At 45.3% G+C, this 15293-nt stretch overlaps 1 protein-coding gene across 12 annotated transcripts in view; it reads left to right on the top strand.

The window, feature by feature from the left end:
* Positions 1 to 13918, top strand: part of NFASC (neurofascin) — a 184088-nt gene extending 170170 nt beyond the window's left edge. For all 12 annotated transcript variants that reach the window (XM_084611012.1, XM_084611011.1, XM_084611010.1 and 9 more), the window contains 2 exons: positions 30 to 96; positions 7550 to 13918. In XM_084611012.1, the coding sequence (XP_084467138.1) occupies positions 30 to 96; positions 7550 to 7778 (296 nt within the window). In that variant the 3' untranslated portion in view covers positions 7779 to 13918. The remainder of the gene's footprint in view (positions 1 to 29; positions 97 to 7549) is intronic.
* Positions 13919 to 15293: the final 1375 nt, after the last annotated feature.

Below are 15293 nucleotides of genomic sequence, written 5' to 3'. Positions count from 1 at the left end.
ACTTTTGCTTGTTGGTGTGCTTATCACAGTGCGTGAAAAAGTTGAAGTCCTAGATCATGAAGACCACAAAGTAGATGATCCGTCATTTGACTACAGGTATGTCTCTACTTGGCATGTGTGTTCAGTAAGCCACTTCCATCCCACCACCTGCCCGACTCCAGTCTCACCCCTTCTGTTCTCCCCCGCCCCACATAACTATCACCAAGGCACTGCACTCTCATGAGTTACTTTTCACCTTCCTTTTCCTCCTGTCTCCCACTCTGCAAGATCTCTGCAAAAGGAGACATTCCTGCCTAAATATCCAGAAAAGTAACCAAACTAGAATGTTCTAAAAAGGTTTCCTTCTTTCTCCACCCTCTGCGTTCTTGAGGCAGAGAATGCTCTGACAACAATCACTGGGGACAAGATCGTTCCCCTTGGGAGGAAACTGGCCTCAGACACACACAGTAACACACCAAGAGCCAAAGATCCTGAGACAGTGCAAGGCTATTACAGCCACTTGACACTCTGTTGCTCAGTCTTTTTCTTAGCGTTAGTGCGCTATCGAGAAAAGAGATGTCCCAAAGCTGTTCAAATAAGCCCTCAGAGCCTGTAAGAACTCCATCATACATACAGGGGGACCTGTATGGAATCAGATGCCAGACCTTACCCTAGAGGATCCCAACAAACTCCATTGAAATATGCCTTTCACTGCCTAACAGACACTGCTCCAAGAGCTGTGACCTACCCCACATCTTATCAGCCCCTCTCAAACTCAATGGCATCCTTGAAAGAACAACAGCCATGTCTCCATCCAGCCACTACAATACTTTAACAAGGGGCTAAGTGAGTTTCTGTGGCTGCGTGTGGTTTTGTCTTCACAGCTCCACATTGGTTTCCTCATTGCTTCCACAGAAAGAAAAGGGGTAAAATTGCCAGCTCTTTAATTTTCTTGCCTTTTAGAGTATTAGTAACTGGGATTTACAGCATCCTTGCTCCTTCGAGTGTCTGTAGCTTGTTTTTACATTATGATTTTGTTTTACTTAAGTAACTGCCGTGAACCTTTCCATAGAAGTTTGATCCAAAGCCCACTGCCCTCAATGGGAATCTTTCCCCTGATTTAATGAGTTTTTAGATTAAGCTCTGTGCTATTGCTCAATATTCCCAGCATTACTAGATGATAAACTGAAATACCAAAGATGGGAAGGACTTATTTAAAATGCAGAGCAAGTTACGATGCTTTGGTATCAAGCTGCACAGGACCGTAGCGCCCCAGACAGCTATATGAATAAAAGGCAAAATAACTGGATCCTTCTGGACAATCATGTTTGTGTCATTTAGTAGCAAGTTGCTACAGTAATTATGTTCCAGTTGTGGCTGTTTTTCTCAAGAGGATGCCATGTGACCAGAGCTGTTTCATTTTCTGCATGGCATATGCAAAGATACAGGATGCAAATAAACCCCCAGCAAAAACTGAAAAGCTAACACATTGGAGAGTCAGACAAATAGAAACTCCTCCACACTCTCAATCCCTTGCATGTTTGAGCTGTGGATTTAGCACTCTCATGCTACGCCATTGGAACGTCAGTTTGTACCAACTGGTTGCTTAGGCTGTCTTCTGTCGCTTCAGCCACAGTCTGTGCCCCCAATAGCTGAATGTTCATTTTGCAAGAGCAGCCTGCTCTGTGCATGCCTGCACTCTGACGCCAAGCCGTCCGTCAAGCACCCAGTGGTGAGGTTCTGACAAGATAATCACATGGAAGGGACTTGCTTTGTTTATCACCTTCTGCCAGTGCTAAGAAGCCAGCCCAGCTGGCTCAGTGGGACACAGCAGGACTGGAACACAATATGGTTTATTAGCCTGCAGGCAGCCAGAGTGAATTTATTCACTCTGAGAGGCTGTTCTGCTGGTGGGAAATAGTTATTGTGATAAGGGCAAGCTCACCTTGACAGAATAGCTTACGAAAGTTCATTGCAATTTACATTAATGACTGTAACTTATTTTCCATGCACTGTGTACAAGTCCGAGGATATCCCTGACCAGGACTTGAGAACAATAAAAGAGCGACCAGCCCCTAGCAGGTCCATTTCAGGTTTCACCCTGGGCCCAGTACACATGGGACGGACTTTGGGAATTTCATCAGTGTTGCTGAAACCCTGTGGAGTGCAGACACGATCCATAACGTTTATAGCTGTACATCTCACTGTTGGGTCTCGGTCACTTTAATCTAAGTAGTCACTCAGTGACCTGGCACATGCCCTTATAGGTCGCTTCCTTTTGGAACTGCTTAGTGGTATGAGCTGCAGGTTTGAAATATCTGAACACTCAGGAAAGAGCTACTGATTCAAATAATGGCAAATTCAATTCCAGCTTGTGGTTCTTTCAGCCAAGACCTTAACAACTCGAGCTCCGTTTTTTTCTGCGTGGACAGGCACCCTATGGCACTTTATATAAAGAGCAGGGGTTTGCCCTGGAACCTGAGGCCAAAATTTTCCCTTATTTCCACCCCCAAGGGGTATATATAAAGCATTTATGAAGCACTATTGACTATAAGACACTGTGGCTATTTAAAATGTGATCACCACCAGCAGATGGAAGAGGAAAACCCAGCCCTTAGCTTGGCTGCCATCCTACCACAACAGGAACAGTTTTGTAGGGTTCCATTTACTGCCCAAGCACCGTCCAGGCAGCAGGACATTTGTCAGGACAATGGGAAGGGATCGGAAATGCCTCTTTATTGCTAATATGTGGTAGCCCCCATTACATGCTGGGTGCTTTCCAAATGCTAAAGGACAGCCCCTGTTCTGAAGAGCTTGTCATCGAAAGGCAGAGGTCAGAGGGAGGGAAATGACAGACAACTTAGATGCAATTTATATATATATATAAAAAAACAGCATAGTCGGTTGGTTGATTTGGGGAGTTTTTTGCTACCTCAGTGAAGGCTGTCTCCTTATAGTGTATCCTAGCGGTCATCTACCTCTTGGCACTATCAAGGAGTTTAACTGGGGCAGATTCTACCCCAGAGCGAGTAGTGACTTTGGCTCTGTCTTCATTACAAACGCTGCTGGAGCACTTCAGTGTAAAAACTCACTCCAGCAACGGGAGGGGCTCTCCCATCGCTGTAGCTAATCCTCCTCAGTTTGCAGTGGGTAGGTCTACAGAAGAATTCTTCCTTTGACCTAGCACCATCTACACCTGGGGTTAGGTCAGCTTAACTCCGTCACTCAAGGGTGTGGATTTTTCACACCCCAAGTGACATAGTTGGGTCGACGTAACTTTTTAGCGTAGGCCTGGCCTGCGTTATGTCAGCTTGTGGAAGAAGGTTCCACTCAGTATACGAGCATCAGAATCTGGCTTTAGATTAGCACTGGTGTAAAGTTCTGTGGTGCTCAAATCACAGGCATCTTGGAAGTGTCTGAAGTATCATTACTAGCACAACCATGCAGTGCAGAACCAGACATGACAATACTATCTTCTAGCTGGATTCTCTTCCGGAGAATCAGACCACAATGTCCCAAGGTTACAGAGAAGGGTGGGGGAAACAAGGCCTCCCTTAAGCCAACAGAGAGGAAGGTGAACCCGAAGAATTGGTATGAAGTCTGGTTGGCTGATTAAGATTCAGAATGGTTGTGATGTTAGGCTGAAGGAAGGTAACAAATAGAGTTTAAGAGGAGGACAGAATTTTTGCTGACGGGAGTTTTTTGGTTTCCCTCCACACCGCCACATAAGCATGTCTGATGTGCGCTCATCCGTAATGGCCTGTGCATGCTGCTTTCAAATCTCCGCAGCCTGTAATTACGAGATACTGTCGCATCTCTCGAGTCCGCTGAAAGAGCAATGGTCACCCTGTGCAGAGGCTGAGCTAAGGAGCCTGTTTTCAAAGTGGGAGACCATTATCTTTGGACAACGTTCAGTGCCAGTGCCCATGCCTCATTCTACCAAATGATTCAAATGGAACTTAGCGCTGTGAAGGGGGAAGTTGGCTGGAGAGCTCAGGGAGCCGGAGCCTTTCACCTGTAGGGCTCCAGTTCACTTCCAGCTCAGATTGACTGACTGAAAGACGTGATGCTCTCTGCCAGCTGTTCAGTGACCTACGTGTAAAGAGTTCAGTAGGTCTCATTTCAGTTCCCAGCAACAAGGTGTTGATATCACAAGTAGTGCCAGCCCGTCCACTGCAGCCAGTCTACAGCAGAGACCAGGAACGGAATGGGCCATAAGATAGAACTGTCCTCTTATCCCTAGAGGAGGTCCCACTGGGCCTTTCTGGGAGGAGCCTGCGGTCCCTGGACCAGCGTGGGTCACCTTCAGGTTCCAGGGTCGTCAGTGCATCACCTTTCATCAGCACGACATTCAACTGAAAAACCAGAGAGATGAAAGGGGGCAAAAAAATGGGAGAGCCACTCGACTAAGCCTCAGGCAGCTTATTTTAGATGCTGCCACTGACAGCCGTGACTGCAGGCCATCCAGTTGGCTCCCAGGACAGGCACACCCTGTAGCACATCTGCAAATAATCTGTTTTCTGACCGCCTGGTACTTTCCTTTATTGGGTATTAACTTTTGAGGGGGAGCCAGTGAGGTTCAGCCAGCTGGGAATGTAACACCAATTCCATTTGGTATAACGAGGCAATTGCCCCTCGAGGAACGCAGCGGTGTTTCAGCGAGGAACGCAGCGTTAAATGCATACCTCATCATCTCTCTCTCTGATCCGGCTCTTTCTGCTTCTCTCTGTTTTATTCCCATTCTTTCTTCTCCTTTCCACCTTGTCTATCCACATGGACCATGAAGGTCTCTTGAAAGGTAGGACCCGTGTGCTGCCAGAAGTCCGGCACATTTTAGCTTTTTCTTTGAGCCGTTTGTTTCTTTCATAGCTGAAATACACCTTACCCTTTGCCCCTCCACCTAACATATTAAACAACAGTCATCTCCCTCACACCAAGATTTTGGGCACTTCATGTCCAGCAAGTTGCATTCCTCCTGAAAAACATTCAATGAGTTGGGAGCACCTATCAGAACCAGTTAGATTCTAAGGGCCCAATCTGCAACCTACATTTATGTGACTAATCCTTATTCATGCAAAAAATCCAGCTAGCTTCAGTGGGACCAATTGCACAATTAAGGACTACTCATGTGGGCCAGGGTTGTGGGATCAGGTTCTGAGGGAGATGAATTAAGAATCCTCAAGTCAGCTGCTTGCATGATGCACCTCTGATGTACTGACCACAAGAGGCACTCAGTCTATGCACTATGCGGAGGAGCTGAGGGAGTGAAGACAACAAAACCACAAGCAAAAAGATATTAGGCCAAAACAATCAGTCAGTTATACATATTGAACAGGATCCTAGAAATCCCACCTCTCTCTCTCTGACCCACGTCACTCATGATAACGCTTCCCAAACAGTGCTGAACTGGGTGCTCTTATTTTCTAATCCACACATCCAAAACCATGAAAGGCCATTTTAATGGGATTAAGTTGCATCAACGTGCTGACAACTCTACACATCACGTTCCTAATGCACTAACAGGACACAATAGAACCAAGAGAGAGGCAAAGCCAGAGGGTGAGTTTGGAAAACTTCCTTGCCCTGGCATCTGGCCCTGCAAACTCCACCTGAGAAAAACTTTTGATCCAGATCCCATTTTATCTGACCCCACCCCAAACCTTGGGAAAGGAGATTTCAGATCAACTGTTCTGGTTATTGCCACTCTCTGCTTATGTTATTGGGCTTTCTAAAGGGTGGCACTGCTTGCAGATTTAAATTCTTAACAAAGAAGCTGCTTGTAAAGCTACCATGTTAATTCTTAGTGTGATGCCAATTAACACAAGGCCGCAAGCATTGCTTTTGTTGTGCTACTGGATTTACAAAGTGCTGTTACAAGGTAATACGATTGAGAGCGGCAAAATGCTCTGTGGGACACCGAATCCCTCCTACATTACGGGGCACTGAAACTATCACTTACATGGCATAGGATAGATTACATGACCTAATAGGTCATTCCCATTGCTAAGCAGCGCTAAGCTCTGTGGGCCAAATGGCAGCTCCCAATGTCTTCATAGGAGGAGGAAGTTGACTGTCAAATGCTACAATCTGAATCTAAATTCTCCGGGGCAGGAATGGAAAGGAAAAGTGAAAATAGCCCTCAATGGTTTATTTCCCATCTCTGTATTGAAATGAGTTGCGTTGTGACCCAAGCTTTGCCCAACGCTGTACCTGCAGAGCAACCATTTATCACTCAGTTGTTGCTTTGATGGCTGTAGAACATTACAAAAGAGCCCTCAGGTCTTTGAGCTTATTTGCTACAAGTAAGGAAGGTGCGTTGTTTCCATTGAGAGCACAATACCCTAAGCATAGCATAAATGCTGCTTTCAATGAGGTACTGACCGAATGTAGGAAAGCTACAGAAAATTCCTCATTTTTCTTTTAAATGCTGGATCTTTTTTTAGATTGATGACTCAGCAAAAGCAACTTTGGACCATTCCAAATTTTTCCTACATTTTAGCTAGACAGAGACCGACCACACACACACACACACACACACACGTAGGCCAAGAAATAATGTTGCTTATTGTGTAGCAAATTTTGAAGCAGACAGTTTTGAGTTTGAAAAGACCCACTAAGAGAAAAATTAAATTTGACATATAGGATTTCAGTAGAGGTAGCATATGGACTGGACATATGAGATCAAATATGGACACATTATCAACGGATATGAAAGGCATCTCTTTCGTATATTGTACTCCACTCACATATTATTCATGTGTATGAGACACCCGTCCTTACTATAAAGGGGAAATGCAACTTTTCCCCTGATTTTTGAGAGATATGTCTCTTAAAAGTGTTTTTTCTATGGGCTTTATTCATCTTTCTGGTAGAAAACAATATAGTTTCATAGTGTAAAATGTCAGAAGTGTTAAGGATGAAGACTCAAACGGATTAGCCTCAAATATGAGATGAAATTACTGGAAATAAACTCCGAGAGGTAAATTTCCACAGGTACTTGAGAGATGCACAGATTTTGGCACCCTCCCTGTACTCCCCCCCTGCAGTACTTTGAAAAAACCAACCCCCACTTGCATGTGGGCGTGGGTATCTAAAGGACAGATTATATCTGTGCCAGAGAATCTGAAAGTGAAACTAACTATTTTACTGTCCAAGGATGACTGAAATGCAAAAAGTAAACAGAGAGGGTAAACAATTAAAAGGGAAAAAATTGTAGTGTTCTTCCCGATTGATCGATCAAAGGGTTATCTATAAGCTAGGTAAGGACATTTGGTTTCCTGAACAAAAATAGAATAAAAACGAGGCTGGGTTTTCAAAAAAGCCAAGTGTGCGAACTGCCCATGCAGCTGGGTGCCTGACAGAGGCAGGCAATTACCGCAGCTGCATTTGCATAGCAGGGAAATTGTGACTAGCCATTCGCAATCACAGCGGCCTGATTCGTTTGCACATTTGAATCTTGCAAGCAAACACACTGGATTTTATTTGAGAACCCAGCCCCCAGTTTTTAACAGTGTCCCTTAAACGCCACCCTGCCAATTCTTACTGTGTGTGTCTGTCTTCTGCCACCCAGCGATGAAGACAACAAGGAACCGCCAGGCAGCCACACCTCCTTGGACGGCACAATAAAGCAGGAAAGCGACGATAGCTTGGTGGATTATGGAGAGGGGGGCGAAGGGCAGTTCAACGAGGATGGCTCCTTTATTGGCCAATACACAGTCAAGAAGGACAAGGAGGAGACAGAAGGCAACGAGAGTTCAGAAGCCACATCCCCCGTCAATGCTATCTACTCCCTTGCGTAACAAAATACAATGAAACCACAACGACAAATATATACATAGCCATGGTGGTCAAACCGCCGCCGCCAACAGGAACCCGAGTATGGAAAAAAAAAAAAATCCCAACGAAAAAAGATCAAACAAAACCAGAACAGTCCAGGTGGTCACCAGTGCCATCCTATCCTGAGCAAACAAGTGAACAGCAAGGATTTATGGGGTGCTAATGTGTTGTAGCTGTAGCTGAAATCTGAGCTGAACCAAAGGGGCCAGAGAAAGAGCAGGACACACAGGTTCTACACCCCGGGCTTCAGAACTTGGATCGCCAACCCCTCCCCATGTCTTCTTTTTTAGATAACACAGCACTCTCTTTGGTTACTCGTTTACACTGCTGAGGTTTCTGGTTTTTTTCCTTTTTAGGTTCAAAGTTATTTTTTGGAGAAAGGTCCCAAAGCAGAGAAAGGGGGATTGGGTCATGAACCCACACAAGGAAGCAGGAGGGGTCAATCAGCTAGGAATAGAAACAACATGTTACTGTATTAACAGGACGTTCTCTGTGACTGTAGTTGAGATGGACGTCTTTACAGCCAGCACCTCGCTCATAACACCGCCAAAACAAGTCAGCACCACAAAGACCCTTCCTGTAAGGTGAAGCAGCATTGCGCTGAACCCCAGAGGAAGACTTTGCTCATGAGGTTTTCATTGGTGCAGTTGGATTTGTGTTATACCTCTTATTAATGCTAAACATCCACATTGGGTTCTGTCACCAAGGAACCGATGGGTGAGGTTACCCTGCATCCATGCTACTTAGCAAAGTATTTTTGTTTTTTTTTAAGGGATGTTGGGGAAGAAATTTAGGACTTGATTAAAGACAGACAGATGCAGCTCACCACCTGACTCCAAGCGACTGCTAGCCACTGGATAATTATGTGGGAGATTCTTATTTTATTCTTTATTTTATAAGAGAAAAATATAACCCCACAAACCCCACTACTTTTAAGGAAGAACCCATAAATCAGTGGAAAGCAAAGAGGAAGGACAAGTATTAACATACGAAAAAGGGACTAAGGGTTGATATCATATATCCAATCATGAAAAGATGACACCTAACAGCCGTGGGGGGTGGGTAAAAGAACAAATTATATTAACCCAGAATTGCAGCTGCTGCTAAGCTCCTTGAAAGTTTCAGGGATGTCCAGGCCTGTAAATGGCAAAGACACAGGACATGGGATCTCCTTCCACATTATTCTGATCAATAGGGTGTCATTCAGTTTCTCAGTTAAAAATCTCCTCTTAGGCTGGTGCAGCGGCCTTTTGCCCTTCGATCAATCACCCCACAGGAGAAATTACCATGTGCTTAAGGCTGCATGTGGAATTCTCACCCATTTTGTTATTTACATATCAAGACAACTCAGTTCAGCTAACCTGCTAATACGCTGTAATAACATGTCTTTATAGGAAGTTCTATCATTACAATGCTCTTCCATATGCCTTATACAGCTTCAAACTTCCCCTGAAGTTTAATAAACTAAGAATATTCACCCACAGCTTAAGCCCCTGACGTGATGGTCTCTAATCTGTCAGTCCACTAGGAATAAGGATGCTTGTGCAGCCCTTCCATCTGAGAAAGCATGGATCATTGTAGAAGACAGAGTTTTATAATAGACCGTACTTAGTGGCAAATGCCATTTGTCTTCTCCCCATCTCGTGCACATGTGAAACCAAAGGTACCTTTGCTGAGAGAGATCAGATGACTTCAGACAGTTTCACAGTTATACAACGGTAGGCAGGGTTTTTATTTTTTACTGAAGAAGATGGTTCTGTTGGACATAATGGACTAAATGCTGTAGGATTCATACAATTGTTTTAGCTTTCAAGCTATTTTGCTACAAAGACATCTTGCTCACAAAGATGTTTTTACTAAAAGGGATAGTTTAGACACATTTGCCACATTCTCTAAAGCTGCCATGATATATAACAGCTCAACTATTTTGCATTTCTAAGAAAGAAACCCAAACTAGGTCCATTCCTGTGCAACATACTCAGTCAAACAAGCAAAGAAACAGGAGGGAGAGTTTAGCTGTGGCAAAGAAGTTGGATGCACCATGTGATTCAGAATGGGTCATAGACTGCTGATAAAAGACTGCCAAAGCTGCCTCCTATCCATAGGGTTACTCCTGCTAACATGGTCTAAGCCACAAAGGAAATCACCTGCCACGGTAGTTAACTTTTTCCTTTAGAGGGAGAAAAATCATAACCATCACTCTGTTACTGTCAATGTAAATGCATTACAGCCAGAGGCTTAATTTTAATGGACTCAGCTGGCATTGTTCCATAGCGAGGGGAGACCGTAAACCACTCACTTCCAGGGAAGAAAGCAGCCACCTCTGAGCAGTTTATAACACACTAGGCCAAATTTCAAATAATGCTGAGTTTAAGATGGTGTGGTGTACACATCTGGGATCATCATCAAAAGTGATGCTGTACATGCAGGCCAAATCACCAGTGTAACAGCCTCCCCACCCACCTAGGATCATCACAGGGAATGTACCTAGGAACCACCAAATCACAGGCCTCTGTCATTTGATCTAAAGGAGTGCCTCCATTGGCGGGTAGCAATAGGAAGTTCTTATCCTCCCCCTGGACCAGCCACTAGAGGGGAATGAGACATCATTGGCCACCGTATTACACCTACACCCTATGGAGCTGCAAGGGTGCAGTGAGAGCAGCCTGGCCTGTGATTCACACCCACTATGTTCTGTCCCCTGTGAATCACTTTACTGAGCCACCTACATAGCATCTGTTTGGAAAAGGAAAGAGAAGTGCTTCGCTTTGTGGCTATTTCACATATTGCTCACTAAAGCCACCATAACATTCCTAGATCAGCAGAGACTAGAGAAGGTTACCTCAAAAAGACCAGAGGAGTCAGGTTCCTTACACTCAGCATACTGACCCCTGACACCGTGTTGCTTGTTCCTTGAGTCACCACCAAAGGAAAAAAGATGCCTATGTAGGATGAAAGGGACAAAATGTATCCCTGGTTTAACTCCACTCAAGTCAATGTTACACCAGAAATTGATCTGAATCTAAAAAAGAAAGCCAAGCACAGAGCACACATCCTTTATGGAGAAGTCCTGTATGATTTACCAAGGATGAAAATAAGGGTCTGTAGAAATGGAGTCGGGATCTCTGGAAATTGAAAAGCTATAGGATACATATAGAAGAACAGTGGTATGGGGTTTTTTTTTGTTTTTTTTTTAAGCAGCCTCTAAAATAGGGGTTATCCACCTTTTACTTTCTGAGGCCAACATGCTGTCAAAACGCCACGGCCCAGCTGGGCCACCGCACCTGTTTTCCTGCATATAAATGCCAGGGTCGGCGTTAAGGGGTAGCAAGCAGGGCAGTTGCCTGGGGCCCCACACTACAGGGGAGACCACAAAGCTAGTTGCTCAGGCTTTGGCTTCAGCCCCAGGTGGTGGGGCTCAGGGCCCCTGGCTGCAGTCCTGTGCAGCGCGGCTTCAGCTTTCTGCCCTGGGCTCAAGCAAGTCTAATACCGGCCATGCTTGGTGAACCACCTGAAACCTGCCCGTGGTCCCCACAGGGGGCCCCGGACACCTGGTTGAGAACCACTGCTCTAGAGTTTTGCAGCAGGCACACATAATTCTCTGTTAAATCTAGAGAGAGGTTGACAAACTTACACAGAGCATAACATTTCCTATTATATTCCATAGGTCTTTTCCATAAAGGTTTATTAGGTGTTTCCCTGTAGTCATTGGGTACTAGTAGCGAACTCATGGCTTGCAAAGCCATCTGACTGCAGGCTAATTAGAATTTTGGTGGCTAAGTTAATACGTGTGCATGACTTCTACCAGACCTTACTGTAAAATTACCACAGTGGCCCTAGAGCTATTAACACACAATGCCTGCATCAAATATGTTTTTAGTTGGGTAGATTATAAGCTATTTAAACAACCTATGGAGTTGTACTGCAGGAGACATATTGCAGGAAACCGTCATGCTCTGTCTCCCCCGAGATGGACTGGATGAGCTAATAGGTCTTGTTCATCTATAATACCTGGCTGTCCAAAGAGGTCTGTGCAATGCAAACAATGCAGATTCTCTCTCTTTCGCCCTCATGGGGGATTCATCCAAGTCACCGGGCTGGTCTGTGCACCATGGCCTCAAGTAGGCAGAGTCCATCAGCTACGGAGCACTGTCAGGTGCCCAGGGCATATGCTGCGCTGTGCAGCCAGAGGTGCACACTGCTCCGATTCTGAAGGTCAACCAAGCACCCCACCCTGTGGTGTGTCTGACCAACTGAGCCATCCCGCCTGTGATGCCAAAAGGACATAGAAAGAACATTGCACTGTCCACTCCTCTAAGCATGCCCTCTGCTGGTGAAGGCGGCATTTCCCCTAAACAATCTGGTTCTCCATCCAGACGCAGGCAGCGCTTTCGACTGCCCTGTCACTCAAGCTACGTCCTGCATTGTTAAACTGGCAGCTCTTTCGTTAAAATCTGTAATTGGTGGAAGACACGAGGAACTAGACAAGGGCCTGAACCAAAATCTCAGATCTGAGTACTCTCAGAAGCCTGGGAAGAGTCCACATCTGGATCCAGACTTAGCAAGTCTGGACTCTCTTCTGTGACATGGCGAACTAAAACCATATATATATTTTGGGGAAGCTTAGCTATACACTCCATTGCTAGAGACCCACTGTACCCAAAGCCAGGGAAAAAGCTCTGTAGCTGTTTGAAATGTGGCCTTAGGAGAGCAAGCTGCTGTTTCTTCTCCAGCAGATCCTAAACACAGCAATGTGCATAAATAATGAGGGAGAAACAGGGGCTACATATGCATGATATTGAGGCTGCTCCTAATTTTCCTTAGAGACAGTAAACATGGGAGTTGGATCGATTGTGTTATGGAATAACAGCTCACACTCTTGAAATCCTGATTTCAGAAATGCTATTGAAGTCTAAATTGCCTGGAAGCTACCTAGGTCATCCCACTCCTCACACCCACACATTTCCCCCTTCCCGTATTTCGACCCTGCAAAAAATGACCTGGAGGTCAACTGTTCTACTAAGTTGCTGACCCCAGAGATTGATCAGCCTATTATGAATTGTGTTTAAGTGACTAAACAAGATGCAACCCATTACTTGGTAGAGACATCCTGCTGTAGATATTCTGGGGGGACTGGGACAGATAAGAAGGTGGGGGAAGCATTATTGACCTTCATTAGGATTTTGTCTCTTGTTACATGCTTTACCTGACCAGCAGCACTCAGTCGACCCATCGTGGCCTTTTCCCATCCACGCTAGCAGCTGTCCTGACCCGGGAAGAATTCTGAGGCACTGAATTCATTTCCTGGAATGTAGCCAGATGTGAAGGGCGTGTCCTAGCACAGCAGTGATTGCCACCTGTAACAACGTACATTGCACCAGGTTAATTCTGTGCTAGCAGCAAAAGATTTCAGTGAAGCAATAAAAAAATAAAACCTTGTAAAAATGAAAAACCTTTTTTGTTTCATGCATTACAACAAACCACTTTATTACAGGAAATAATAATGCTTTTCCAATTCTTAAAAACTGCACTATATCAGTGGCTTTCCCTTTGCCCAGTAATGCCCGTCTCTCCACGTGTTCTTTTTAATTGGGCATCATTCTCAGATTGTGATGTCAATTGCAGTCTGAACCCGTGTCGAATCTGCAAAACAGATTTCTTCCTTTGCACAACTGAGTTTTATACATTCATTTCCACAGCTAGTGTTGGAAAGAAAACATTGGACTACTCTGGTTTTCAATTTTTTGTTTTGTTTTTCATTTGTAAATATTTAACCCCCATCTCTGTCTAAAACCTCCTGGTCATTCTAATACATTCTATATATTTATTTACCTTTTTAAAAAAGAAAACAATTATTTTGTGTTAATCTACTTTCCCCCCCAGTGATAAATGCATATCTGAGACTGTATAGAAAGGCTTACAGCAAGACGATAGAGAAGTGTTTAATATATGGACTTATAAACAGACTGCATGAGCAACGAAAAAGGCCAAAATATCCAGTTATCTTTCTTTGAGGGGGAAAGGGGGGGAGAATCGCTGTAAAAACTTGATTTTTTGTATTGAGAACACTAAACATATAATAAAAACATTGTTCAAAACTGAAGCTGAGCCTGAGATCTGTTTCCATCCCACTCCAAAGGGGAAACATGGCCCCCATTATGGCTCTGATGTTGCTCAATAAGGATCAGATTGTTACCTGGGGTCGGGGAGTGTGTATAAGAGAGCATAAAGTGCCCCTTATTCCCCTGCACTCTCTACCTTTATTGCCGGTAATAAGAATACTACCTAGCTCTTCTATAGTGCTTTTCATCAGTAGAACTCAAACTGTTTTATGAAGCAGGTCAGTGTCATTAGCCCCAGTCTAGAGAAGGAGAAACTGAGGCACAGAGTGGGGGAAGTAATTTGCCAAAAACTAGCCAGCTGGTCAGTAACAGATCTGGGAATAGAATCCAGATCCTCCTGAAGCTCAATCCCGTGCTTGGTCTAGCAGGCCACCCTGCCTACCGGAGTAGATGCACTCTCCGCAGGGCCACTTCTCTCCTTCCCAAGCAAAGAGAGCAAGCAAGCACGCACAGGGAAATCCCATCCCCCACAATGTTCCAGCTGGGCTAGCATGGCAGGGAAAGCAATCTGCACTAAGCAGAGAGCTAGCATGGGGTACTTCCCTCATGCAGCAAGGAGAAACCAGGGACCGGCTAACACTTCTGAATTGCGCAGCAGGTCTGCATTTCAAACAGGGGGTGATATACCCACGTTGGCTCAGATCAAGCTAGCATACTAAAAATGGAGTGTGGCCACAGCGGTGCGAGCCGCAGGAGGGGCTAGCCACCCTGAGTATATGTCTAGCGTCTTGGAAAGGTATGGCCTGGAAGCAGCTAGCCTCTCTGCCACTCGCATTGAGCTATTGTGCTAAAAGTACCTTAGTCACGGCAGTGCGAGGAGCGCGGGGATGTCCCCTTCAGCTGGGCATCCCAGGCTTGACTTGCAGACATACCCACAATCTGCTCCTTGGACAGTGAAACATGACAAAGCTACAACTGCGCCTTAAAGACGGAACTGCGTCACCCCTCATCCTATTGACTAGTGCCTCATCTCACGGGCAGTCCCAGGGATTGCAGTGGGACTTGCAGTACCCTTAGGTTCAGCTCAGGAGGCGCGAAGGGGGCCTAACTGGACCCTATGTTACTAGGGCAGGCGAACTGTTCTATTTGACGAGGTGGGTGACCGTATTAGGACAGCCACACGTCTTTGGTGGATTTGGGGGGCACCATGCCAGAGGCTGTTGAGATTCCATCAGCCAAAAACATCTGCTGCTGTAACCCGCTGTGCCAGGCACGGAAGCCATGACCAAAACAATGTGATGCGCTGCTGGCTGAAGACCCCTCCTAGTCCCTTTAATGCCTAGGTCACTGCTGTGCCTGAGAACGAAACGCATAACAGAACGCACACGGGAAGCTCCACATCACGTTGTGTGGCTT

The sequence above is a fragment of the Lepidochelys olivacea genome, assembly GCF_965140295.1.
Source record: "Lepidochelys olivacea isolate rLepOli2 genome assembly, chromosome: 21".
Classification (NCBI taxonomy): Eukaryota; Metazoa; Chordata; order Testudines; family Cheloniidae; genus Lepidochelys; species Lepidochelys olivacea.
Note: the sequence above shows the minus strand (reverse complement) of the source record. Positions and strands in the feature narration are given on the sequence as shown.